Here is a 27996-nt window from a genome sequence, read left to right as displayed (position 1 = left end):
GATTTTTTTTTATTTTTTTTAAATAAAGAGTCAAAGAGAAGAAATACAAAAAGAATTAAGTGACTTTAATGATATAAGCTACATTTGTACATTTCTACAGCAGACTTTCAGTAAGACTAACTGCCAATTAGAAAAAATGACAGAACATTTTACCTGTAACAACTGAAAAAACTGGATAAGATGTCAAAGGCTTTGAAATTAAATACTTGTAAATATTCAGTTCATTATTTTGTCCCATTAAATAATAATAAAAACATTTAATAGTTTGAACAATCAATGTGAAATATAAATTACATTAAAGCACCATTTCAAGAATGAGGATATTAAAATAAATAATTGGTCTTTCCATATCAAGACAGTACATTTTTATGGTAGTAATGTAAGGCTGTGCAGTCACACTGAACACTCCTGCCCAAGGATGTCAAATAGGTTCCACATACAGACCATTATAACATGAGGGGAATGCTCACCTGTCTTCCACAATAGACAGCAAATAACTCTGGCTACAATATAAACACCTATGAATGTGTGGTTCATCACCAGTAACTACTGTAAGTGATGTACAACTAATCCTTCTATCCATTCCTCGGGAAAAAAATTACCAAATAAATGACAAGTGAGTTAAACTGTGAAACGATTGTCACTTTTTGTGATGTAACATGCTAATATTTCAATGTTTGTCTTATACTTCCAATTGGGAGGGCTCCCATTACAAAGATCTCACGTTGTACTATCCCCCAAACTATTATTAAGCCCGACTGGCCTGAAAAAACATATTGCAGTTTCACCCGCTCACTCATCCACATGGGTACTCAACACAGCAGCTGTGAAAAGCTGCAATTCATGTCACACGTCTTCATCCCGAAGAGTTATCCTAGATTATATATTGTTTTAGGTCTGGAAATCATTTTACTGTACACTGTTCATGCACAAGCCTTTCATATATGCACTAATGACCTTACTTAAATCTGGCAGAGCAACAGTCACACGATCAGGTACGATAACACACCTTACTTTGATCCCTCGAGACCTGCCAGCCAAATGCATGCACACACACGCACACACACACACACACTCACTCACTCACTCACTCACTCACTCACTCACTCACTCACTCACTCACTCACTCACTCACTCACTCACTCACTCACTCACTCACTCACTCACACACTCACTCACACACACACACACACACACACACACACACACACACACACACACACACACACACACACACACACACACACACACAAAGTGAGAAAAGAGCTTACTGTGAGTATAAAAACGAGGGTAGACTGTTTCAACAGGTGCTTCAAAAAGTCACAAGAACATATCAAAGACTGAGGCACAAAGCTGCCTTTTTAAAACCCACCAATACAAGTACCAGCAACCAATGATGGTGCCCCTGTCTCTACTGCCATACATGGTATAGAAAAATTCATACAACTATGTTACAGTACAGTAAGAGGGCTTTCAGTGTTTACAGGGCCACTAGGTTCAAACTCCTAGCCACAAATATATTTAATGCTTTGTTTTCTTAAATTTGGTTTTCTCAGCAAATTTGTAGTGGCAATTTCATTTTCTGAAAACTCATACAGTAGCTAAAAACACACTGATACGCCCACTACATAAAACCTTGTACAAGTTATTCATATTCATACATTAACAGTCCGTTTAAGTAATGTTTTAGAAAAATCAGTCAGTGGGCTTTAATAACTGGTAGACTATGAATTACCATGTTTACAAAAACATTTGGTGGCAGATACTGTATAATCCCCTTTGAGCAAAACAATGTCCAAATGTATGCAGTGACTCCGGTGGGTACAAATCAATCCGAGTACTGGAGATCTAAGTCTACTGTGCCGTCTGTCACCACTAACCTCACCCTCTTGGGTTTTGTGGCACCCATGGAGTGAGATGTTGGAACAGGTCCGTAGTGCGGTGCGCCTTGGTGTTCCCCAGGCTGGCACTGTTGCTGCATGTCCTTCCTGTAGTGTTCGTCCTGACCCCTCTGCCCTGAAAATCCACCCAAGGAAAAAGACGCTTGGTTGGAAAGCTGGGGCCCACAGGGCTCAAGAACCAGCCGCCCTTGTGTGCCTGAAGGCTCCATCAGGCAATGGTAGGTGTAGTTTGTCGAGCTGAGTCCTGGGTAACCATCAGCCCCATCCCTGAGACCCAGGGTCAATGAATGGTCTCCACTGAAGTTTAGTACGTAAGGAGGACCTTGACAGCCATAGGGGAAAGAGGCTGAGGAGGACATGTTCTTGTTTGCTGGTGCTGGCGTACCAGGAGGTGTACTGTGGACCACTTGGGGGCTGTTGTGCTGAGGAATGGGGGACAGAGACGAGCCAAAGCTGAAATCAAAAGGGTCTTGCTGAGTGTAACATGGCTGGTGTTTGTCTGAGGTCGACGGAGTGGATTTATCGTGTTTCAGACTCCTGTCTTCTGGTGTTGAATAACTGTCAGACATTTTGCTAGGAAAGAAGAAGGGTCTTGGCAAGGCAGAAAAGTTTTTGTACGTCATGTTGGTTTCTCCACTTTCATGTTTATCAGATGACAATTTAGTTTTACTAAAAGACTGAGGGAAGTTGAGTTTATTGAAATGAGGGCTGGACTTGTTGGGGTTGCTGGACAAACCAAGATGGCTGACATCTTTTCCAAAGCCTTGAGCAGACATGTTGGCTTTATGATGACTGTCTATATTCAGCTTGAGACTCTGCTGGGTCTTCTCAGTAGCACCAGATTTTGTACCGAGTGTTCTAGACGCGACAGTCGGGCTGCCAGCAGCCGTGGTGTCTTTACAGGGTGCGCTGTATAAGTTTTGACTCTGGTTCCCCCCCTGGAACTTAAGCACCCTGTGAATCACTGTAGAGGTTTTCTCGTGGAAGTTGAATGGATTGTCTGGAGGATTGTGATTTTTCACAGTGAAGAGCTGGGGGGAGAGGAATTTGTTAGACATTTGAGATGATGGGACGGACTTTGTCGTGGAACTCTGGGACAGTCCTCTTACTGTGTTTGGCTGACTATTACTTGAAAATGACTGAGATCTATTAGGAATGGTCATACGATGGAAAGGGCCCTGGGTTCTTAGGTTAGCCTGGGCTTTTGACTGGCCGGTGCTCGGCTTGATGTTGATGGAGGGCTGGGTTGAGGTAACAGGATTTTGAGATGTAACAGAAGATGATGTTGCTCCAAACAACCGAGGCTTGCCGACTACAGAAAAACACTGAGTTCTGAGGTCTTCTCTGGACACCCTCATTCCCAGATTTCTACTCATGTTTCGATCCTTAGCAGTAAAGTCAGAGTTGCTGAGAGCTGAAAAACTGAAACTGGGGTTGGGTGGGTTTCTGTCTTTGGAGGTATCCTTCGCTTCACATTCCAGAGGAACAGAGTCACTTTTGGAAGAAATTAGACCTGGAAAAAACTGCAGATCCTCACTGGTAAAGTTATTTCCTGGACTGGGAGGGCCAAGGTATGGTGTCTCTGTAGTCCATGTATCAGACGGGCTGTGAGAGAGGGGACTGCTGAAAGGATCTGTGGGTGGATCCAGTGAGCACAGATCTGAAGGAGAGGATGGAAGTATGTTCTGTGGCTGATAATACCCCTCAAAGTTGAGACACTGAAAGTCCAAAATATCATCGCAGCAGTTTGTGAAGGTGGGCTCACCAGAAAGCATGTTATCTGCAGTTGTAAATGGAGGAAACTGGGATGGGGGCTGGATGACAGAATTAGTTGCACTGGAACTGGTTGTTGGCTTTTCCAAAGTCTGCGATGAACACAGGCCTTCAGAGAGCCTGGAGAGACTGTTGTCAATTTGTTGGAGAGTGTGACTAAGACAAGTGGTGGGTGTTTCCACAAGCCCACACTTCCGTGATCTCTCCATTTTGTGCCTCTGTTTCCTTCCTCCGCTGTTCATCTCTGGCCTTTCAATGAATCTTTCTGCAGCCGAGGATATAATTTCAGTTTTATTTTCATTAAGAGGGGAAGACAGAGACAGTGGTGACAGAGACAAGGAAAATGGTGGCGGCTCTGTTTTCAGAGGGGCCGAGTTGCTGTTCAGTCTCTGAGAGGAAGGACATTCTTCTTTGAGCTTGCTTAACTCAACACCGTCTTTCTTTTGCTTCCCTAAAATGTGACCCTTCACCTCTTTCTTAACTACAGGCTCTACTTTAAACTCAGTCTGTATGAGGTCCTCTTTGCTGTCCACCTCCCAGATATCCTCTGCCTTTCTGCGAAGTTTAATTACTGGTAATGGAAAACCATTTGAATCCAATTCCATCTCCTGTTTCCATTGTGAGCCACTTCCAAACAAGCAACAATTATTTACAAAACGATCTTCAATTTTCGTCTCTTGGCCTACAACTGACAACGGCTCCTTGTCATTTTTCTGACACTCCATTTTTTCAGGCAGCTGCTTGACTCCAACCACAGGCTTCCTATCAAGCTTCTCTTCAACTTCTACTTTGTCATTAGTAGATTCACAGGCATTTTCAACATTTTTACAGTCTTGGTTTTTGTCTAATTTTACGTCTGCGGGCAAATTTAAAGTTTGCCTTCCACACAGCTTCTCACCTCTTTTTTTCAAACGATGCAATCTGCTCTTTGACTTCTTACTAGCCTGCACATGAGCCTGTGCTGCCTCCATCTCCATGTTTAAAATCGATACAGAATCCATGATGGCTTTAAAAGGGTCGCATGTCACCACATCGTCTCCCTTTTCTGTCTTTAATGCCATATTTCCAATTCCTGCGCTTTGCATCTCCCATACTCTCCCTCTCCGCCTTTTGAAACGGATCTTAAAGTTAAGGCTGGGCTTTGTCTCCTCCAAATCACTTTGTTGTAGCAACGTTACCACCTCAACTTTCTTTTCAATTTTATTTGGAGTTGGGTCATGACCGCAGTGCTCTTGGGTCACAGCAGAATCCTCAGCTTCCTTGTCCTCTGCAAGTTTATCACTCTTATGTGTCTCAGCTTTGTCGACATCTTTCTCATCTTGCCCGATTAGTTTACACCTCCTCAATAAAGGGCCTCGCTGAACTTCATTAGCTCTGGGCCGAAGCACTCTGTTAAAGGGGTTTTGTCTTGTGATCTTTCTGGGGGTCAACTTCTGGAGTTCTGTTCCTCTCAGTCTGCCTTTACATTCTCTTTTCACTTTGCTACTCTCCCCTGAACACGCGTTCATGTCCTGCCTCATTACTGCAGATGTCTTTAACTCAGTGGCTTCTTTAGATGCTTGATCTGCAGCAGAATTCAAACCTTGTTCAGAGTCTATTTCCACAGAACTGCGAAATGTACGTTTCTTCAGAGGTATGTTGGATTGTGTGTGTGCCTGCGGATTGGTGTCTGGATGCGTATTATTCGTAGCTTTTGCTGAAATGAGTGACCTATGAGGTAGTGGGCTGAGGCATGTGGCCGGTGGGTTGTTATGCCTCTGTGCTGACTGAAGCTGCGAACTATGCTCGCTCAGTTCAGTCATAACTGTAGCTGCAACTTCTTTGCTTAAGTTTCCCTTAGTGCTTTGCTTATCTTCTGCTTTTGTTTTCACTGCTCTGGGCCTCAGCTTTCGCCTTCTCATAATGCTCCTCTGCGCTGAACGATGGCACCTGCCTCCATTTATTTCAGTTTTTTCTGCTTCCTCCTCAGAACTTTGCGTTTCTTTAGAGGCCGAGGCCGAAGAAAACCCTCTTCCTACAATATCTTCCTGTAATCTCTTACCTATTAAGGGTTTATCTTTTCTTAAAATATCAGATAGCAGAACCTTTGCCTGCTTTATGACAATATCTTCTCCAAGCCTTCTTACTGGCTGCTTACTCACACTCGTAGTCATTTGTTCTGATACTCTAACAACTCCCTCCTCCTTACATGCACCCTTGACTTTATTTCTAACACAGTGGGTGTTATTCTGTCCTGTAGTTTTCTCACCAGACACTATTTTACATTCGGACTCTTTCACTTCTTCCAGGGTTATGTTACTTTTACATTCCATAACCGTAGCTGCAGAATTTTTCTTTTCTTTCTCCCCTTCAATTTTGCCTTTTACAATGTCCTGCTGTTCCTCTTGTACACAAGCTGTTTCTTCTTCTGACACTGTTTGTATCTCAATAACCTTGTCGTTCTCACTGTTCTCACTGTGGCATAAATCACCCGCAGCGTCACCTGCATGTCTCTTCCTTAGATTGACTTTATCGATGGCCTTGAAAAACATTTCCCTCACCCCTCTGTTACCTTCAGCTGTGCAGCTCTCTGATCCTCCTCCCTGCCTCTGCTGAGATCTGGACACTCTCTTTTCTGACTGCACTGTCAGAGGCGCTGGTCTAGGACACTTGCTCTGCCTGCTCCTTCCTTTTTCCTCCACTCTTGCTTTCCTGTCTTCAGTCACCTTTTCTGCTTCTACACTATGAGGCACTGACAACCTTATTAGGTTGACTGTAAGGTATTGCTTCAGTGATATCAATGGATTGTCTCCATCTTTCTTCGATCCACCCGTGACACTCTGACAAACTTGTAACAGGGATGGATGTCTGATGGTCTTGTGCGTCGTATTCTCAGCAGCTGGATTTTCGGCCATATCCATCACGCCGGATTCAGCGCTGCTGCGCTTGTTGCTTTGACTTTCTACGATTGCTTTTCCAATCTTCTCTTGTTTTATTGCACTGCAGGCTTTGTCATTCTCAACAGGTCGACAAACTGTTGTAGTGTTAGCTGTGTTACTGGACCCTGTCTCCTGTGCGAGCATGGTTTGAGCCATGCTCCTCGTTCTTGACGAGGTCCTCGTGTGGATTGCCTGCCTGTCCGCCACTCTGACGGACTTCCCATTGAGACCAGCACTGTTTACCGTGGGTCTACTCGTCTGATGAACCGACATGGAGGAAGTTAGTGTGGAAGGCTTCAAGTTAACCTCGCTGCCGTTATTTTCTAGTTCTTGCAGCAAGGCTCTTTCTTTGCTTTTAGGGTCTTTACAGTTGAGTAAGAAATCCAGTGAGTGGCGCCGTACTCTGATTCTGACGTCCCTCAGTGTAACTTGGGACAAAAGCGGGACTGTCCTACGTTGTTTGACTGTGGAGGATTTTAGTGGGTGCTTTCCTGACCGTCTGTGCTTCACTCGTCTCCACTTCTTTGTTTGATTCAGTTTTCTGTTCTTCAAGGCATTTCTCCTCATCTGCTGGGTAAAGGAATTCCTTGAGGGGATGGCTGTGAATGAAAGACAACAGAAAATAGCAGTTGAACTTGAAGCTGCTCTATACAATCATGTTGCAGCAACAGTAACTGTGGAGATCTGTGGAGACACAACAGCGTGACTTCAAGTATCCACTTCATTAAATCACTTTAAATAATTTTCCATCCTTTAATAATTTACTTCGTAGCAGATGCCGTGGTGCTACCAAGGCATTTGAGGTTGAGAAAGGTGTGGGACAAAAATGTAAAAAAAAAATTCAAGCTGCACAAAGATTACAGTGTAAAATATAGCAAGCAGATTTTAGCTTATTTTCTCTTTACCAGGAAGCAACCACGCATGTCTACTGGGAGAGAACACATTACAGCAGCATTGTGATATATTACAATTGGTATGATTAAATACATATGTATATAAGCCAAATATAACATAACAATAGAATATAAGCAGCAGGAAACATCCATACTCCCTCCTTTAGTGTTATGCCACCTTCAAGTTCCCTCCTCAAAAGACTCTGGACACGTCATCTAATTAAAATTACAGCAACTGATGTAAAGTAAGTATTACCTGCATATATTATTCAATAACTTTAAATAAATCTAACCAAACCTAATTAAGGGTTTGGATCTAATGTCTGTGTCTGTGTGTGTGTGTGTGTGTCTCTGTGTGTGTGTGTGTGTGTGTGTGTGTGTGTGTGTGTGTGTGTGTGTGTGTGTGTGTGTGTGTGTGTGTGGTCTCAATTGCTAATGTTTATGATGTACCTTGACTGTTTCCAAGGAAGAAGTCATCTCATTATTTTAAATCCTACATGCTAAATGTTTTGTTTTGCTGTGGTTACATAAGCAAATGCAGACTAATTATTACCAAACTGATAACAAAAAGTGTTTGAATATTATCAACAGCAATCTCAGTAAACATGTTTGCAGATTCCATATTATATGAAGTCTTTTTGAAGCAACAGAAACGTATTCCTAAAAAAGGTTCACAGGCCTGTTGCTCACTGCATGTATTTGAACGTGCTCTGGACGATGGCATCCACAGTAATTACAGAGCTATTACATGCTCCCATCTCTTTCCAAAGACACAGAGTAAGTTGTTCTTTAACAGCTAACTGACTGCACTAACTGATCTTGTTGTCTAACATTGTGCAGAGATGTCCAGAGGACGGGATATAACACAATGCTGATTTTCAACCTCAGTTCTCTAACATAAAAGTTCCCTGTGTCTTTCTGCACTGCATCGTCATAGCATTGCAATTTCAATATATGAAAACTATGAGTATACAAACATTTTGAGCAGATATAATTTAAACTTGGACACAACGGTCACAACATGATTAAAGCTGCCCTATAATTTGAAGTAAGTAAAAATATAAAAATGTTTTTTGAGCATTTATACAACAGCAACTCCTAAATCTTAGATCATATTCTTTGATCTGCAAGGAGATTGTACTTAACAATGTTAAATCAATTTGTTTGTCATACAAAAAGCACTGAACTTTCAGAAAATGCTTATATCAGAGATATTTTGTTATTTTTTCGTCTGAATTTTGATGTACTGTTTAAAACTGGAATGGCTGTGAGGTTTGCTCAGATTTTGAGCTGGGTGGACCTTTATGAACAAGCAGTACTGACTGTCCTTAATGCTTTCAATTTGATGCTGCATTTAACAGCCACTGGACTGATGAGCGCACTGTCGAGTTTAAACTATTACGAGCTGTTTTTCTTGACATTACTGCTGGAGGATTGCATTATACAAGTTATATTCCTTTGTCTTTGAGCCACATCTGTGGTGCTGACAGGGCTTTTAGGAAGCTTCTGTTTGAATCAGCTGTCTGTCAGAATTTATTTTGTAAGACAATATCAGAGAAAATCCTAAACCCATTACCTTTAAAGATACCTGAGTGTATTCCTGGTACTATCGGCCTCGTAGGAAAGTGACCCTTCTCTCTGTGATGGCGGAGATATCGCTCTCTCAAGCGGTACTTCTGGCCCACAGGGTCCTTTGTCTCTTCACATTCAGGCTGCTTCCCTCTGTGTCTGAAGTGACCCTCTCCATTCCTACAGAACAGTTCAAATTTAAAAAAGAAAAAGGAAATTAAGCTAAATTGTTTATCCGTTTATTTCCATGTCTGATAAACAGAACTTTCGGTTTTGAGCAAAAATCCAAGCTGTAATAAAGACATTGTCTTATCAGATGATGGACACACCTCTCGCAGGTGCAGCATTCACACATTTCATTGCCCTCGCCAAAAAAGCTGGCACCATAGTAACACGTGATCTCCTCCCCAGGTGAGATCGGTCGAATCACTTCAACACAAGCGATGTTCTTCTCACCAGGGACGAACTGGGCGGGTGAAAAAAAAATAAAGAAAAAAAACAGAGCAACAGACAAAGACAAAGGTTAGTTGGTCCATTGGGATACATCAACACAGCAGTTCAGAAACACAGGGGTAGGGTAACTCTGCCCTCGGAAATACACATTTTTTAAATGCTAAATTTCACAAAAATGTTGCAAATGAAATGGAAAAGTAAAACATCAATTATATCAATTTGTCAGAGCTCTTTAGAGCATTTGATAAGTGAATATTGTGATTACCTTACAGTTTGGTTTGCAGTCTTCAAACCAGACGGACAAAACAAAGAGACAAAGACACAGAGATAGAAGATTCAAAGTTATTAATTCAATCACAGTGATGAAGCAAGGACTAAACATTTTCTTGATCAGATGAACTGAATTCATTTTGCATAGGCTCAAAAGCTGGGCTGATTACATCTCACACATTAACAGATCTAGTCAGAATCTGCCCTCTGAGTGGACAGAAGAATTTACTCAAACTTCACTGGATCTTTCACACAAATTACAATTTAGTTCACAAGTGGTCTGTGAAGAGGAAGCTGCTTGTGTTCATCTGTTTTAATAATGTCTGTGACTGACTTTGATACATGTTTGTGTAATGAGAGAGAAATTGACTGATTAATTATTTGGTCCATAAAATATCAATAACAAAAAAAAATGTGGATCACAATTTAATAACAAAATAACTTAATTTATGTTTCTTTGTCTAAAAACTCTCAACTTATTATAATAGACGATGATGAAAAGCGACAAAAACTCACATTCTAATCAGTAATTGTTGACCACATAAACTGCAAATATTTTTGAATATACAACAAAAAAGACATTTAAATTCAAATTTAATTTTTTGAGTCTCATAGCAGAAATTATAAGATACCAACAGACCAATTCAAAATTTGGTTAGAAGTCTTACTGACTTGGGGTGTAACTGTTTTACATCATCTCTTTTCTACCTTGCACTTATGAGCGTATAATTTGTCATCTTATCGTCTACCTGGTTGTGTATTTTAATGCATTTAAATCTACACTCTGATCGTTGTTAATATAAACACATGCCTACTTGTTTATATGAAAACATATATAAATGTGTATTTAAAAATCATTGAAAATTTGTATCTCTGCTATTAACATTTATTTTTGTTATCTACTGTATTTCATTTTTCTGTACTCAGTCCTGATTAAATATGTATAAGTATAAATAAAATAAATAAGCCTCTTTCAGTAATAACAGGAATCATCTAGCATTAGAAAACAATTTACTAGGACTTAATTGTTGTGTAGTGGGAGTGCATGTAATAAAATACCTGTCAATCAATTTTAAAGTGATAACAACTTCCAATCTTGTGTTTTGATTGTTGGTATTATGCATTACCTTTTGTTGACATTTGGATTACAGACAAAAAATGTTCTCCTGGTGCTGATGAAACTCACAAGCGAGTGGCTTTTATCAGCTATGAACATTTTGAATTGGTACGTGCTTGCGTGCATGTGTGCGTGTGTGTGTGTGTGTGTGTGTAGGGAAAGAATGAGTCATGAATGCAAACAAACTCACCATGGTTAATGAAAGCTGCAGGCCCGAGCCAGAGCTGGGCGCAGCGCTTGCGTGTGGAATACATCACACTGAAGTCATTGACTCCCGCCCTCAGCACAGCACTGTCAGAGGGGCTCAGCTCTGCTATGCAGCCCAGCAAGACTTCCACCCGCTCTCCTGCAAACCTGCAGAACAACAATTCAAGTATCACACATCTAAATTTCAAACAAACAGTCCGGGACACGCAGCTGAAACAGCAGTAGTTGTTGTTCACTAAATGCTGCCTTGACAAACACAATGTTAAATGTGTGAATGATTACCAGTGCCGTGTTGAGGTTATCTTTGCTCCATTGGTCTCTGAGGAGTATCTGTCACAGGACTCTATTTTGATACCGCTATCCAACAGGAAGGCACTGAGGTACCGATACACCTGCAGACATCATAGACGGTTTAGATTGTGTTCTCACATTCAAGAATTGATAGTAGTTTCCTATGAACCTCACACAGATAGTAAGACAGCACAGATGTCATAATACATTTTTTAAAATTTGTGATTTTACATGACATGATTTTATATTTATACTGATTTGTAACTTTAAAGATAAGCCTACATGTTGTCTCAGCAGCTCCTGTCGATGGCTTCCCAAAGCATTGAAGTAGTCCCCTGCCAGTTCGCCTACTGTCAGCGCCTCAAACGTAGCATTGAAGTCGTGCGTACGCTGAAATCGCAACAGAGTCTCTTTAAGGTTACCCCATCGCCGAATCTCTGGTTGGGGACTAAAGAGGAGAGAAGAGCAGATAATGGCACATAAGAAAAGCAGACACTGTGACATAACAAAGTTTAAACACAGTCTGTCTTAGTCCAAGTCATGTCTGTGTAAAAATTATTAACCCTGAATTTTAGATATAGTTTTCGGGGGACTGGATCACCATGTATGCTTGACATCCTCAAAACATATTTGTGCTCGGACTTTTCACTCAAGACGGAGTTGTCACTGTATTTTATTTGCCTCAAATGATCAAATCTTTTGACAATAATTACCAATAAATAATGATGATGATGATGATGATTATTTTAATAGTATTTTTCCCTCCACAGAAAATCCACTTACATCACCCTTGCAGGTGGCCACAATGTACTGGAAACAGAAAGCAACCATCACAACAAATTTAAATGATGATAATGGTAACGGGTTTACTTGTGAATAGGGGCGGCTTGAATGAGAATCTTGTTTATTTTCTCTTAAGTCGAGAGTGAATAGCTATCATAGTATGTGTAATGCATTTGCTGTGCAGCGCTAAGCAGCACAACATATAGTACACGTACTTTAACTGTAAATGGACAGTGTACAGGATGTGTCTTTGAACTGAAAAAGGACAGTAAAACACTACCGTTTCATTCCACACACTATCATTTTCTAAATAAAGAAATGTTTAACTCCGGCTTTTACATAAAAAACCTTAAGGGCAGGTCTGGGTGTCATGACATGTTCCCAGTAAACATACACTAAGTTGACAGATTATTAGGTACACCTAGCTAAAACTAATGCTGTCTAATACAACAGTCCTGCAATAAATCCTCCCTCCATGAAGGGTATAATGTTGTACAGTGATGTAATGTAGTGTTTAGACTCTTTAAGTGAGGTGTTTACTGAACTTTATTATCATTTTAGAGGATGTAAATTACGGTGCTGTTGAACTGTATTAGTTTTATAAGTGTACCTAATAAACTGCCAACTAAGTGCACAACCAGTTTAATACAGCAAGAACTTAATTAATGTGGAAACCAAAAAGAAGTGGTTAACAACATTTCATTAAAAACTAATGTGATGAAGTGTTAATTGGACTACAGGGCTGTGACACTGTTCGACTTGACAGGTTACCTGATGTTCATTTTGTGGGTGTTGAAGCCCAGCAGAGGGTCCAGCACCAAACCGGTGGCCAGGTCATCAGTCTCACACAGCTCCTTCACACTCATTCTAGTGCATCCGTCCATTGCCTCCCACCATCAGCATGCTGCAATCAAAGGGTCAAAGTTACGCTATGACAACAACAACAAACCACAATCATCTGTGACTTGTGCATTTCTGCAAATCTAGACTGCAAATGACAAAACGTTATCTACTTGCTCACTTGCTTAAGTCATGCAAGTCTACTACGCTTACAGCGACCAGTCCCGTATAAAGGAATGCGTGAGATAGGAATGTGCCTGGGTTTACGTTAGCTCCCATAGCAAATTAGCTTAGCATGTCTGCTTGCAGGGGAAATACGCTGGGTTATCAGCCGAGGAATGAGGATGCTAACATGGTAGCACCAGCTGTCTGCGGCCAACTGACTACATGACTGCATCCGATTGCTAATGAAATCGAGGTGCTGAGAGCCGACCTGTAAAGCAATGCACTCTTCCCGCGATGCATACTGAACAAGCGGTATTAGAAAACCTACCTGGGAGTCTTTTGTAGTCAACGAGAGTATCGTCAGACAGACAATTTATCGCAAGCTACTCGCTTGCTCTGATTCCCGAACGCCTAGCAGGGAAAGTTAGCCTAACAGCATAACCAGCTAGCTTTCCGCTAGCCCGACCAGCCGCATACGAAGATGGAGTCCCTCCGTCACTTCTGGAATTTCCTGGTTTTAAGACAACTGCAAACCCCAGTCTGGATGTCGAAGCACAGAAATGTACCACAAACGACGTCCAATGTGCATACAATGTATATGTTATGTAGCTAGCTAACTAGCTTTGCACAAGATTCGTCTAGTAGCAAAAGTTGATGAGCGATGTCCAGTGCAACCGAACTATTGTTGTTGGCCACGCCCACGCGATGCGCTATTCGCTGAGGTCAAGGTCAATTTTACAAATCAGATGCAGAGCCGCATTTTCAGCTCTGTGATTGGTCAGGCTTTCTCATGGGTGGGACTACTCGTGGGTTTCTTTTACTATGTTGATAACAGAGCAGAGATGAGTATTTCCTCAGGTACACTGGCTCAGCAGGGAAGCACTTTATAAAATCACTTAGGACACAGGAGAGATGCTCTCCTCAGGAGCAATACCATGACCTGCCGGCTACCACATGACAGGAAGCAAACAGCTACAAATATTTAACATATTTAATTTATTAGATGTCTGAGATTGAGATTATTAAGAATTGTTTTTATTTGCATGATATTTTAATTAGTTAGTGAGTAACTCAATACATATGCTTAGTGTTTCAGCAAGGTACAGTTTAATTTCAGATTGCCAATTTATTATAATAAAAAATGCTGAGATTAAGGGTGACGCAATGAACTTTTATCATAAGAAAAATGTGATAAGGAATTCAAGGTGCATAGTTGAAGTTAAAGGTTTTATTTATGGCCAAAATGAATTTACTAAAACTCATGAATAGAAAGTTGTGTGTGAAAGCTTGACAGTCAGCATCTTGTGTGTTTTTTAACTGATCATTTTTTGTAAGTGTATACTGATGATAACTGATGATATACTATGTTATTAACAGACCTGTCCGTCATTTTCAGAGTGATCAAATGTTTCAACCATGTGTGTTGAATTTTGGTGGAGCAGCTACACTCCTATTTACATTTGGAGCTTTCATTTTAAAAGACTATTACATATCTGACACTGTTTGAAATGTACATAGTGGATACACCTTCCTGTGTTTGAGTAAGAAATTCACCTTTAGAATCTGGGTTGTCAAAGTCCACTTGAGAGATCCTTTCATCATTGACTAATCCCTTTTTGTAAATATTTTGTGTAAATGTTTTCTTAAAGAATATTTAGAATTTGTTATCTAAGGGTTTGCATTACCACCATACACTTAAATCTACTCCACCCACAAAATAATGTAACCATATACATTAATTAATTTTAAAGAGAGGTTGAAAATTTTGATTTCGTCCAACAACTCATCTGGAGTCTCAAAATGTCTTGGAAGTCAAGAAGCCAATCTGCACCCCCACCGCCACAAGCAGCAGCAGCAGCCTCCCATTCTGTGGGCAGGTTTCAACTGGTGAACAAGCCAAATGCTACTGCATATTTTACAGGGTGTCAAGGCATTCAAGCTCCCAGCAACTGCAATCTCCAAGGACTTAAAGGGGAAAGGACCCATCTCTCTGTCACCACTGAGGCACAACTTGTGGTATTTTACACAAGTAATAACCACGGATAATAATGGTCACAGGCAGCGATGAGTCTTTCACTTCCTTAGAGCAAAAGTTGCTCCCTTAAGAACCCTTACCACAGCAAACACATCATCATTGTCTAGTAATTTTTTGTTTGTTTGTTTAGGAGTTAGGAGCACTGCAAGCACAGGATGTGATGTTGCTGTCTGGGGAAAACTCATACATGAGTCTCATTCATGAATCAGCAGTATGATGCATGAGCTGACAGTGGAGGAACATCAGGCTGCATCATCATTAATCTGCAGGACAGTCAGACACCACAGTCATCACTCAGCCATCTGATATGAATGTTGCAGATCCATCAGGTGTTTCATCAGAAACTAGTGCTCTTTGAGATTATGGCTCCCATTTAGTATGCTAACATAGCAGATACCATCCATAGAGGACATGCACACCTTTCAATATTTTTCTTATTGCCTGATCCCAAGCTTCAATTTTGTAACTATATTTGTTATCATTTTGTCGTATGAACACATAAAACTGGTGATGTGCTGCATGAAATGAAAGAGAATTTTTGTTTTGGCTCATTGCCACTGAGAGTTTCTCACAGCATTTAGGCTTCTTATATCAACGAGCGACAGAAAACCATAAAAGATAAGAAAAAAGGAAGAGATAAAGACTGGGCACAGAGACGGAAGCATACTGCGCTGCCAGACTCAAGCTCCAGCAACAATTTCATATCAGAAGAGGAAGGAGGAGGCTGGCAACATAAATGGGGAGAGACTGTTTTTCCTCACAAACCAATTCACACTGAGCATTGAATATCAATTGGCTCTTTTTGATTTGGTAAAGAGTCTGAGCCAGGTGACATCTAATACATAAATAATGCACACACATATTGTCAGAGAGTTGAGGCCTCTGCAAAAGAAGGGGATGAAAAATGTCTCAAGGCAAAAATAAAAGTGAAACAATTACTATTCTCCCAGTGACGTGCAAGGGCAAGCCTTTGCCAACAGGTTATTGTGACTTTTGTAGTGAAAGTGAAATGTTATATTTACTGATTAGTCACATCTGAAAAGAAAACCAGACACAAATGTACAAATTCTATATTTTATTTCTACCTTGTAACAGAGACAATTTGTGATTTGATTTGAAAACAAATGAAAAACAAATAAAAAATACTGTTAACTTCTGGTGCTGTTTCTTGTTTTTTTTTTTCTTAATTGTAATAATCTAATAATTTCAGATCTACCCAGCGACAGTGCATGGTGCAAAACATCCCTGATAGATTAAAAACACTAAGAAGCTCGCAGTATCTAGCATTAAATTTGTCAGTAAAAACAATATGAACCAAAAAGTGATTAAAGAGCAGATTCTTAGAGGTAATAACAACAGTAAATATAGAGTAACAATTAAAACAAAAAAAATTAAGCAGAGGTTTATACAGCTATGGAAATGGGAATGGAAGAGGCCTTTATTGGACCATTTATTCAGATGACAGATCTATAAGTTCCATGTTTTTTACTGCTATATTAGTCACTTAAATGTTTTGCATTGTTAAAGACAATCTCACCCCACAATTTGAGATCATCTCCACAACATCATAACACTCAAGCCTTGTATAAACCTTTAATGATCCTATTAGACTTTAATACCATACATTTCTGTACATTTTCAGATTTCATTCTATATCATATCAGCTTTATCCACAAAAGGTGGATCTGTATAATTTACAAATCAAAAGAAATAACCTTCAAAGGAGCAGATCACACTGAACCTTGTTCCTCCAATGGACTAACCACACTGTCAAGGTTGGGCTCAGCTCATTTAAAATGTTTTAATTTAGCCACTGAGAGTCATCGGACTTGTACATATCGTGGAATAATGGTGTTTATGCATGTATTTCTATTAGTATATGAATCATACCACCATTTAATTTAAACATCACTTCCTGAGTTGGACCTTACTGGATGTGAATTGAACATGAGCGCACGAGTCCAATGATGTTTTCTTCACCTGCCTCGCCCCTTACACAATACCTGATGCAGTTATGAGTTGCGGCGTATGCAAATTAGTCTATGTTAGAAAGCATAGCAGGATTTCTTATGTTTTGATTACTTACATTACTTACATTGATTTCAATAAAAAGAAGAAAAAGAAAAACATTTATTTTCTGAGGTACTGAGTTGAAAACCTCTGGCTGAGAAAATGGAGGGAGAAAGGTGGGGTAGATTCCAGCTTCCCCACCCCTCTGCTTGAGTGTGTGCTAATGCACTACACTCAACTTGACCAATGTGTACTGGCTTTGCAGCAGTCTGGAGCGCTGCAGTTGCATGTGTTCATACTTGGACAGAGGGCTGAAGAATGAAGACGGACAGCAGACTATCAATACCAGACACACCAATTATGTAGGGTGTGTGTGTGTGTGTGTGTGTGTGTGTGTGTGTGTGGAGGGGGGGGTTATTAGGAGACGTGAGGTGAGAGACCCTGAAACACTGTAGAAATAAATATTTTTTCACCAGTTGCAACAGCCTGCGCTGAACTATGGACTGCTTTCACTGGGGACACCCTGTATGCCAGCTGAACTTAATATACAGTAAAGGGGATGCAAAATGGCCAATATGTGACATGAAGTTACAAAAAGAGATTATTCCTATTTAAAAAAAACTTACAGAAACATGCAAAAATGTCTGTTTGAATCTGAATTCGACTGTGGAAACTGTTGTTTGAGGGCTCAGTTCTCAGTGGATCCACTTTGATAATATCTTATATGTAAATGATTTGATTCTGTCTATGGCTTATGCTTTTTTCAACAGCAAGTTGCTGAAAGCAAAGTAGAACATACTTCCAGCAACTGAGAATGATGATTACAGTCAAAAGCAATGCAAGCACTCTACATAAGCAGCATCAAAATTATTCACTTATTGCTATACAGCAGTGGCTGTTTATCTGGGAATTAAAACCAAAACTTTAAGCTATATCTCATTAGGAATTTGCTGTATATGACTATCTTCAGTATATCACCATGTTTTGTCAGTAAAAGGATGTTGTGCTCAGATTCTCAGATCAGGTTTAAAGGGCTGCCTCTTCAGCTCTCATTTTCCCAGGTTTAGCTCGCACACAACCCCATTACATGTGGGTTTATATCTAAATAAGCCCAGTCTCTGCTGGGTTTTTTTTTCTCATGGATTCAAATGAAGTGGACTTGACTGGAGCACTTTGAACTGGAAAGGTCAGAGCAATGATTCATCATCTCATCTCGCTTTGATAGTTCACAACAAAAATATATGGAAACCCTTCAAGCCACTTTCTCCTCAGTAGGCTTCTTCCAGTATAAAGTGCTGTGTTAAAGTTCAACGTAGATTAAATGCCAGACATATTGTGGAACATATTAACCGCACATGGTGATGTTGGATTATACTGAGCGGTGTCATCTTACAGATCTCCCATAATATACATAGGGCAACAAGCAACAGAGGCTCAGCGACAGAACCCCTCGCTCCCTTTTGTATTCCTGCTAAAATCTAAGTGCTCATGATCATCCAACAATCACTTGGGAAAAGGACCATTGGCATTGAAGAGTTTCCTAATGAAGATGGTTTTTTTGTGATCAAACAGGTAACGTCTGGTTCTGAAACCAGCTTTTCCTACAGTTTATACATTTCCAGCAAATGTCATCTTTAGCAAGACCACACTGAATCAACATGTGAATGCCCTGTTGTTTTAAAAGTAAGTAAACTGGGCCAAAAATTGGATTTTTGTGAGCCTCATTCATAGGACAAGCTGCTGCATCATCAATCCACTCTCACAGACAAGAGCAGCCACTGTGCACGGCAAAGGTCGCTGACAGACAGGACAAAGCAATGGCAAACACAAAGTGATCAGCATGATGGCATAATTCAAATAAATTGTTATTTTTATTCATCTTAACTTTCAGTGAACTAAAAACCAAAGGGAGAAAGAAAAAAAAAAAAAAATCAAACCATGTTGGTTCCATGTATCTACAAAAGAAGCAAAACTATTTCACATCCATGACTGTTCTCAAATCATTGGTTTTCAAAAGGGAAAGAGAGAGAGAAAAAAAAAAAAAAAAACATGTCTCATTGTGAATCCATTTCATTCAAGGATTCACCTGCACATGTATCCACCTGTGCACCCAGTGTGTGGTATGTGCCGTTACCGTTTGACCGTGCAACTTCACCCCTCCCTGGCTCCCACCCATCACACAGCAAAAGCTTGTGTTTAGCATTAAACAGTGCAGGGCCTTAACATAAACAGCCAAGGCTCCTCTCTCTCACACCCCCCTTCCCCTTCCCCTCCCCCCCTGCACCCAGGTTTGAATTTACATCACGGATAAGCTCGGACCCATCTCAACAACATGACAGGAAAACAGAACAGAGGGTACAGAAGGAAGAAGGAGAAAAAAAAAAAAAATCATACATACAGAATACAGCTGTTCCCTCTGTGTCATTCTCACTTTTTATACACATTCACACACAAAAATTACACGCAAACAGCCAAACAAACAGTTAAAAATTGTTTCAGAGAGAAAAAACATGATTGAACCCTGGACACTTGTTTGCTTTGTTGCCGTTTGGTGACGAGGGAGAAACAAGTTTGGGAGGTAGAGGAAAAAAGAGTGTTGGGCCGACAGGGGGTGGCAGGTTGTTGGAGGGGCACCCAGCGGGTGTTATTTCTTGGCCTTGGCGGCCTTGGCTGAATTTCGCGGCGGGGTAACCGGTCTCCCAGATCCCATTCCTCCCCCTCCACCATAAGGATACAATTTCTTATCTGCTGGCTTCAGAATCTGTGAGAGAGACAGAGAAGTTCCCACTTAAAAGGTACAGAAATAAATACTAAACTCATAGTGATTCACAGTAGAGATACACTGGTTTTTGGTTATTTATGTTGCACAATAAAAGGTAAACTAGATCAAGTCAAATGGACAAAAGCAAATTATTTTCATTACAAAATGAAAATTACTAACACAGGCTCCATTTTAAGATAAGATGAGCATTTATTGTCCAAAGGGGAGATTTGTTTTCACAGCCACACATATTCACACAACAACAAAGCCACCCAGCATTCATGTCCCAGCCCATATACCCATATACCCACACACACCTGGAAGGAGCACATGAGCGTCTCATCCACGCTCATCATGGCACCAGCGTTGTCAAACTCTCCACAGTAGTTGGGAGCCGAGAATAAGGTGACGAGCTGCCTCTTTGCAAAAAACTCATAACCGTCTTCTACCACCTGAGGACAGAGATGAGGAAATCAATATTCTAAAACACAGTATCAAAATACATAAGCAAGAGAGAAAAAAAGGGTCAGTCAGTTGCTGGTATGTTCTGATTTTCAGGTCGTTTAATAGGAGAACTAGATCTTAAATAGCACTAAATGTCACTGTACAGCTTATTGGCATGAATGGTTATTCAGAATATTTTATATTAGTAACTTTGTAGTAATCATCTGCCTTTTTTGTTTTTTTAATACTAAAAATAAATCTAAAAAAAATCTGCAATTTTAGTTTGAATATGTTGAATTTAAGCACATTCCCAGGCCATTTAATTAGGTACACCTGTATCTAATGAAAACAGATCTGCCACAAATTCCGCATTTAGGAAGATTATAATGTTCAGTTTCGGACACTGTCAGAGAGGCATTCATTCAACTATTTTGTGTTATTTTGAAATGTGTTTCTAATATTCTTCCCCTATCATGCAAAATATTAGAAACACCTCTCAATATAATGGAGTCCTGTTAAACAACAAGGCAAACTACAACCTCAATAATCAATACATTGTAAAATTAATACCTCTGACAGTGTCAATCACAACTATAAGAAGGTAGATCTTAATGGATTGCGTGAGAAAAATCACAGAGGACAAAGACACCCACAGCTTCAGTTAGCAGGGGCACAAAGCCTCCTGGCTTTTAATCTGTACACAATAACTAGTAAACATTACCTGATGTGCCCTGCATATTAGGTCCATGTCGTGTTTGTGCAAAAATTTGGCCACCACATCTGCCCCGAATGTGAAGGAGACACCACGGTCGTTTTCACCCCAGCCTAGCACATCTTTGTCTGGGTCGGCCCACAGCAGGTCACACAACAAACCCTGGTCAGGCACGTCTGTGGGTCGCATTACTCTGCGGATCTGCTCCATTGACTGGAGATCAGGAGAGAGGCCTGGACAGAGGACATGCAGAGAACAAACACTTAGTCTGGTTAATCTCACGTGGGCATTAGATCTTATATTTAACAAGGCCGACCTACCTCCATGACAGCAGAAGATTTTCTCATCTACAATGGCAGCCACAGGTAAACAGTTGAAGCAATCTGTGAAGGTCTTCCACAGCTTAATATTATACCGTCGCTTACCTGCAAACAAAAGAGGAGAAATGAGAATTTAGTGAATGTCAGGAACGCAAATGTATGTTGTTTTTTTTCCCCCATTAACAGGTTCTGGGCACTTACACTCATCATAGAAGCCGTAGATTCGATTAATGGAGGCGCATTCATGGTTGCCACGCAGCAGGAAAAAGTTCTCTGGATATTTAATCTTGTAGGCAAGGAGCAGGCATATAGTCTCCAGTGACTGCTTCCCTCTGTCTACATAGTCACCCAGGAACAGGTAGTTGCTTTCTGGGGGGAAGCCTCCATATTCAAACAGCCGGAGCAGATCATAGTACTGACCATGGACATCGCCTGCAGAGGGCAGCAGAGAAGTGCAATTTAAACACCCTACTTTCACTGCTACTGGGTGTAGCTGCTTTTACATGAAGAGTCCCACACCTAACAAGTGCTAGTTTCAGTTGAGTCCAGTCTATGTCTAGACAATCATGAACAAAACTATCTTGTCTTGCATCAGAGTCAGACAACAGTACAGCCTCTTATGCTTGGTCTTAATACTTCAGTGAAACCCACTGGCCGCTACATCCATTAAAACTCACCACAGATTTTGAGGGGAGCCTCTAGTTCAAGCAGTATTGGCTGACTCAGGAAGATTTCACGGGACTTGAGGCAAAGGCCACGGATCTCGCCTTCTGTCAGCTGGACATTCTTCCCTGGCCGAGATCCCTTGACTGAAAACAGGAGATAAAAGGGACAGACATTTTACTGGAGACACAATCACACCACAGAGACACACCTATTGCTCAGTGCTGTAAGAAAGACTGACATAAAGAACAGCCATGAAATGTGATCCTGGGACCACCAGACTGGAAAGTTAATACCTCCCACCCGCCAAATGCTGAAAAATTCTGTTTGCGGTCCACTCTAACAGCCACTTTAGCAGGTAACCACATCTTGCAGAGGTAATGCTGTGCTCTAAATGTTGGAATTAATAAGCTATGAACACAAGATTCACCTTTGATGCTTACTAAACCACAACACAAGATGAGCCTGCGTAATATGCAAGGGGATGCACCATTTGAGAAAACCTGATCAGTGGAAAATAGTCTGACGTTGTCAGCCTCAAAAGCGAGTCTTTCTGCTTAAGTGGCAGTTAAAACCCAAGCTAGAAGAAAGATGTGAAACCCACTTCCCCCTTCTAGCCAATGTAGCTGCAGAAAAGACACTGCAAACACGTAATTAGGACTCTCTTAATGTGCACTGTTGAGAAACAAAGAACGGCACACCATGGGCTGTAATAACACTGTTTCAGGTCAAAAATAAAAGCCACAATACAGCATACAACATAAAATTAAATCAAATATTAAGTGTGTTCATCATGTAGTAGTGAAGGTAACATTCTGTCCCTGTCATCCTGCTGCTTCCACTGATACCATCTGAAGAATTCAGCCGGTCTGTCAAGTCCATCCCTGTCATGCTCCTTCACTTTTACCACACAAACACAAATCATGATAGAGTCTTGAACAAGAAACGCTATTTATTTTTCTGACAGACTATTTGTCTTAAAAATGACATATCACAGCAAATGTGTGATTTCATGGTTCAAACACTAGAAAGGGTAGGAGCACGACGTCAATGACAGAAACAGAACATTTCCCATGAAAAAAAAAGAAAAAAGTTGTAATCTCTCAGTTTCAAATGCTTTATATCAAACTGGAACTACTGCTCATAATTCAGATCAAAATATTTGCCCATTAACATGCCAACCTTAGGTTTTGGACGTGATGCCTTGGGGCTATTTGTGTGTGCACTGTGGCCTTATGCAAGACTGCTTCTGATGGAATTTGGAATCTGGTTTGTTTGTATCACTGACAGAATCAATCACGCCCCCATTCCTACATGTTCTGCTTAATACAAAAGCAGCTCCCAACACAAACTATACAAGCAACTCATGACGAGTCTTGTTCCCACCAAACAAACTCTACACAGGCTGGGGTAATTTACATATAATGGTGACAGTACTGCCTCCAAACGTCTCAGTGACAAGTATTTTCAAGCTGGGTGTGAACAGAGCTCTTTAATATGTTGATGAAATATGATTAAAAAGTTGTCAGGTGCCAGTTAACAAACAAATAGACAAACGCTTTCACCTTTAAATGCCAAACAAGCAAAGTAACACACATCAAGGATAGATAATAACAACAGCAACTATAGCTCTATCCAAACATCAAAAATAGATTCGATTTACTACCCTGTTGTTGTACTTCCTACTACTGGCAAAAGCCAATGCAAAGTCAAAGTGGCAGAATTATGTCTGAAGTGATAGATACTTAGTCAACGTTTCTATCAGTTATTGTTATCCATCCAATAAACGAGATATGCCAGTTGAACTACCACCACTTTTACTCCAGAACTATTGAGCAATTAACTAGAACCTGTTTCAAATGTATCCTACTTTTAGTTTAATCTCATGAACCAAAATAACTATACTAATGCCACCAGAGCAGCATTCAAATGGAAGGATTCAACATCAGTGCACAAAATGCTGTTTTATTAATGCATTTGTCTTCAATGACAGCTGTGCCGAGAAGGCCATCAATCTCGACATGCTCAAAATAACTATTTATGTGACTGATCAGACAATTTTCCAGTGACTGGTCAGGAAGTTTCTCTGTGAATACAAAGCACTTGACTTAATGTATCAGAGCAGGTACTTTGAACACAAAACATCAGTTCTGCAAAAGACCAAATTAACTTGTAGTTGTATCTTAAATTATGACTGCATTTATTACAATTAACATACACCCCAGACACCCCATCATTGAGACAAGGACGATTCAATTAAATGTAAATAGTTTGCTTGCTGCAAGTCAACTCTTCTATGGCAACTTCTGATAAACTGTGTCAGAGATAGTGGCGAAAAATAATTGCTGACTACTAGCATTTGCTTGTACACATATAGAAACGAGGGTACAGATGATGTTTGTTGACCGAATGATGAGCCCTAGCTGCAGGAAATCACTGTACTTCTTGTGAATTGTTGTTACATACAGAGTACCTGACTCTTAGTTACAGACCATCTCTCAGTGAAACTAATCCAGTTTTAATAGTGCTTGCCAAGCACTTTGAGAGGGAGGGTGAGGGTAGAAATCAACAAATGGATGTAGAATAATGGCACTATCCTGATGTGACAACTAAAAGCAAGGTCCTAAACAGTGAAAGCAGGTATAAATACTGCAGTGCTGCTTGTCACTTTAAACCTGGATTACAGAAGGCTAAGCCCTGACAGAGCTTACTCCAAAGTTAGCCACATAGCCAGTGGGCAACAGTGAGCTTATCATGTGGGGTACAGACAAAAGGCTTTCCACTGCACTGATCAGGGGGCAGAAAACAAAGAGCTGGACCAGCACAACAGAAACACAGCCGGGGTGTCAGGACTGCTGGACTCAACAGTTGGTTTGGTCCAGCACTCCTGATTCAATGCTGAGTGTTCTGCCTGGGCTTATGTGATGTCACGCTCTCCAGACATGCTATTAACAACACACACTCCCAGAGTTCACTCTAGATCTACGTAAATAATCCAATTGAAACTTCTCATTATCCAAACACATTTAATTGGTTTGGTCTAGAAACACAGTCATCAAGCAGGAGGGGTACCTTCATACCCACACAGATCACTGAGCTGGTGTGGGATAATTTATCAATCTTTTGACACAGCACCTGCAGCGAGCCAGCTATTCTTGAGTTTATTGTGGTCTTAAACAGAGTAGATAAACACAGCAGTAATATTAACCGGCAGGTGGTTATTCTCAGCAATAAAACCACAAATGCCGACAAAAAAGGTCAAGTGAGTTACATAAGAGGATATAAATACTGCCACTATCAGGCTTGTTTGTCTTCTTTTGTGTTTGGCAGACAACCTTATCACAGCCTGAGTATAACAATCCATGTATAAAACACTACAGCAGGATCCACAGTCAAAGTCAAACTCCAAGGAGAGACTATGGCTGCACATGCATATTTGTGAATAATCCCAATCACCTCCACCAGCTCAGCTTAGACCAACCATACAGGCCTATATTTCAGAAAGTAAACAAACAGAGGGCTAAGGTTTTACACATTTAATAACAGCCTGGGAAAATTCTCTGTATGCAACATTCCTCATTTACTGGCCAAAACACCTTCTAATGCTGAGACTAAAGGCGCAATTTTGACCCCTAACCAAAACACATGATGTTGCTCCTTGAGAACAGCGAAACAAAGATGTTTCCATACAACAGTTCCACAGGGGTAAACACATATAAGTGTACGTGTGAAACAGGCATTATTTCCACGCCCAGTGCACCTGCCTCACAAGGACAACTACAGAGGTCACAACCTTATTTCTTGTGCTCTTTAGATGAACTGTACAGTTGGATCTGAGGAAATTTATGCTTCTGTTTGATGTCCTCAGGGCTCCTGTTACACAATCATCATGTGGATGTGGAGATAAAAAGGCCCTGTTTTCCCTCATACACACAACTCCAACCATCACAAATGTCTCCACATGCTGTATACAGTGGGCATTCGGACATTTAAAACAGTTCGTGTTGGACTTGTAGGGCCAACAAAGATTACCAAACACTCCATATCTACCTTAAAGTCTCACATCAAAACAATTCCAGATCATTTGCTTAGCACTTGAATAATTCACACAAAATATGTTTTATAGTCACAACATAAAAGCTATTCTAATCTACAGGGATTTTTTTTTAACAGGGCCACATGACACTGCTTTGTAGCAACCAGATATAATGTAAGCAGTTCATATCTTGCTTCAAAAATCAGAACACAAACAAGCAGTTTTACACAGTATTACAGTGAGCATGTGCCAATCACAGCATCTTTGTTTGTACACCTCATTAACAAGTCACTCTGGGGAAGGTTGTGGCTGCAAATTGTAATTAGATCCTTCACAATGCAACTGCAAAACAGTAAGCACAACACAGGGCAGTCCACCCAAGTAACTGAGAATCCCCCCCTGGGGAAAGGGCAACAAATGTGGTTAAATTTTTTTTTTTTTTTAAAAGCCAAAAGAAACAAAAAAAACTGACTTCAAGACTGTTGTCACACAGTCGCTCTCAAATTCTCTAACTAATATCAGTATTTTTTCAGACAGGGGATGTCTCTTTTTTCACAGCTGAAATAAACGTAATCTCAGCCTACAGCATCACCTGTCCGATGGAAGAAACCAATGCATTAATCAAAAAACATAAAGCCAGTGATGTATGATAAGGTGTAATTTACATTAAATGTGTCAGTGATGTAACGTCACCTACCCCCACCCCCCACCCCCCGATTTACAGGCAACGCCGTCACTATGCATCTCCTCTGAAAACATAAATGGATGGCGTTGATTAAAAATTATGTTTCAAAACAAATAACATTTGCAAATTAATCTGAAGAGACGGTTGATTTGACTACCATCTTTTATCCGAATCCAACCATAGAGCCTGAAGTAGGCTACTACAGCATAACCTGACAACCTTTAACTTTGCGGTTGTAACCTGGTATATAGAAGACACATTTCATTACCATAATCTAACTGAATTACAGTGCTCCACAGTGGGTTTGGCCTTCCTCACCTTCCAAGAGGCGCTGAATTATAGAGTCGATGTTTAATTTGTCCGGCTCCGCCATTTTCTTTATTTTCTGACGTTCTCGAGCAGTGGAGCCCTTGGTTTTCCGTGTTGCACCTTAGATTCCAAGAACAGAAAGAGAAAGAGGCGGACACTTTTAACAGATACTGACAATATACGTGTTAATTCATATCTGTTAGCTAACGAGTGGCTCGCAGAGCTAATCGGGTAATGTTGGCGGACAGGAACGATCAATGAGCTTATGCGAGCTTGAGCTAACCAAGCTAGCTAGGTAGCTTCTAGTCAAGTAACGTCAGCTACTCATATAAACTAGCAGCCGCAGAACTGAACCGCGGCTACACGGCTAACGTTAGCCATGTAACACAACTTACAATCAGATAAAATGTCCCCAAACCTTGTCTTCACTTTAACACCACTCCTCCCGGGATGAATAATGTATAAATATTTATCCTGTGAGCTCAATCTTGGCCCCTCTCCCGTCGTTCGCCCAGGTCCCTTCACTCTTCCCCCAGGAACTTTAAAGGAGGGCCGTTTTTACCGAGTTGTCTACGGTAGCGCAGGAGGTTGAATCAAACCGAGCTCTTCACACATTTCTCAAAATATGATTGGTCTGTTGTAGAATTTAGAACTCGAATTCTCACATCTGATTGGACGTATGTTGGGTCCGTCTTAGACTCCGCCCCCTGGGGGGGTAAAACAGCATCATGGAGATTTAAATGGGAGCTCAATGTGCGTCACCCAGCGTTTACAATTAGAATTGCAATGTAAAACCTAAAATACACCCATCACCACAATTAAACAACGCTTTTTCCAAAAA

At 40.6% G+C, this 27996-nt stretch overlaps 2 protein-coding genes across 3 annotated transcripts; both read right to left on the bottom strand.

Annotated features, from left to right (window-relative positions):
- Positions 1-44: 44 nt before the first annotated feature.
- On the bottom strand, positions 45-13926 carry kmt5c (lysine methyltransferase 5C). Its single transcript, XM_056401980.1, has 9 exons — positions 13509-13926; positions 12947-13079; positions 11675-11840; positions 11384-11493; positions 11085-11248; positions 9773-9792; positions 9384-9520; positions 9062-9234; positions 45-7191 (listed from the first exon to the last, which is right to left on the bottom strand). Exons 2-9 carry the CDS (start codon positions 13057-13059, stop codon positions 1829-1831), a joined length of 6246 nt encoding a protein of 2081 aa, XP_056257955.1. The 5' UTR covers positions 13060-13079; positions 13509-13926; the 3' UTR covers positions 45-1828.
- A 2349-nt stretch (positions 13927-16275) lies between these two features.
- Positions 16276-27732, bottom strand: ppp1caa (protein phosphatase 1, catalytic subunit, alpha isozyme a). 2 transcript variants are annotated; one of them, XM_056401449.1, is made up of 8 exons: positions 27574-27732; positions 27165-27275; positions 22140-22271; positions 21664-21894; positions 21463-21567; positions 21152-21375; positions 20304-20438; positions 16276-19986 (listed from the first exon to the last, which is right to left on the bottom strand). In XM_056401449.1, exons 2-8 carry the CDS (start codon positions 27217-27219, stop codon positions 19870-19872), a joined length of 999 nt encoding a protein of 332 aa, XP_056257424.1. In that variant the 5' UTR covers positions 27220-27275; positions 27574-27732; the 3' UTR covers positions 16276-19869. The 2 variants fall into 2 exon arrangements, with proteins under 2 accessions (XP_056257424.1, XP_056257425.1); XM_056401450.1 differs by having other exon boundaries at positions 27551-27719.
- Between the last annotated feature and the right edge of the window lie 264 nt (positions 27733-27996).

This window comes from Seriola aureovittata, chromosome 17 (assembly GCF_021018895.1).
Source record: "Seriola aureovittata isolate HTS-2021-v1 ecotype China chromosome 17, ASM2101889v1, whole genome shotgun sequence".
Classification (NCBI taxonomy): Eukaryota; Metazoa; Chordata; class Actinopteri; order Carangiformes; family Carangidae; genus Seriola; species Seriola aureovittata.
The sequence above is the reverse complement of the archived record's forward strand: the minus strand, read 5'-3'. Positions and strand labels throughout refer to the sequence as shown.

Bases quoted from the DNA above. Each gene is read 5' to 3' on its own strand.
- ppp1caa (XM_056401449.1), bottom strand. From the start codon at position 27,219: ATGGCGGAGCCGGACAAATTAAACATCGACTCTATAATTCAGCGCCTC. The intron at 21,376-21,462 runs GTAGGTCGGCCT...TCCTCTGTCCAG, and splicing joins AATCTTCTGCTGTCATGGAG to GCCTCTCTCCTGATCTCCAG. The intron at 20,439-21,151 runs GTAATGTTTACT...CTCTGTCCTCAG, and splicing joins TAATATGCAGGGCACATCAG to GTGGTAGAAGACGGTTATGA.
- kmt5c (XM_056401980.1), bottom strand. From the start codon at position 13,059: ATGGACGGATGCACTAGAATGAGTGTGAAGGAGCTGTGTGAGACTGAT. The intron at 11,494-11,674 runs GTAGGCTTATCT...TGATGTCTGCAG, and splicing joins AGGAGCTGCTGAGACAACAT to GTGTATCGGTACCTCAGTGC. The intron at 9,235-9,383 runs GTGTGTCCATCA...ACTGTTCTGTAG, and splicing joins GAATGCTGCACCTGCGAGAG to GAATGGAGAGGGTCACTTCA.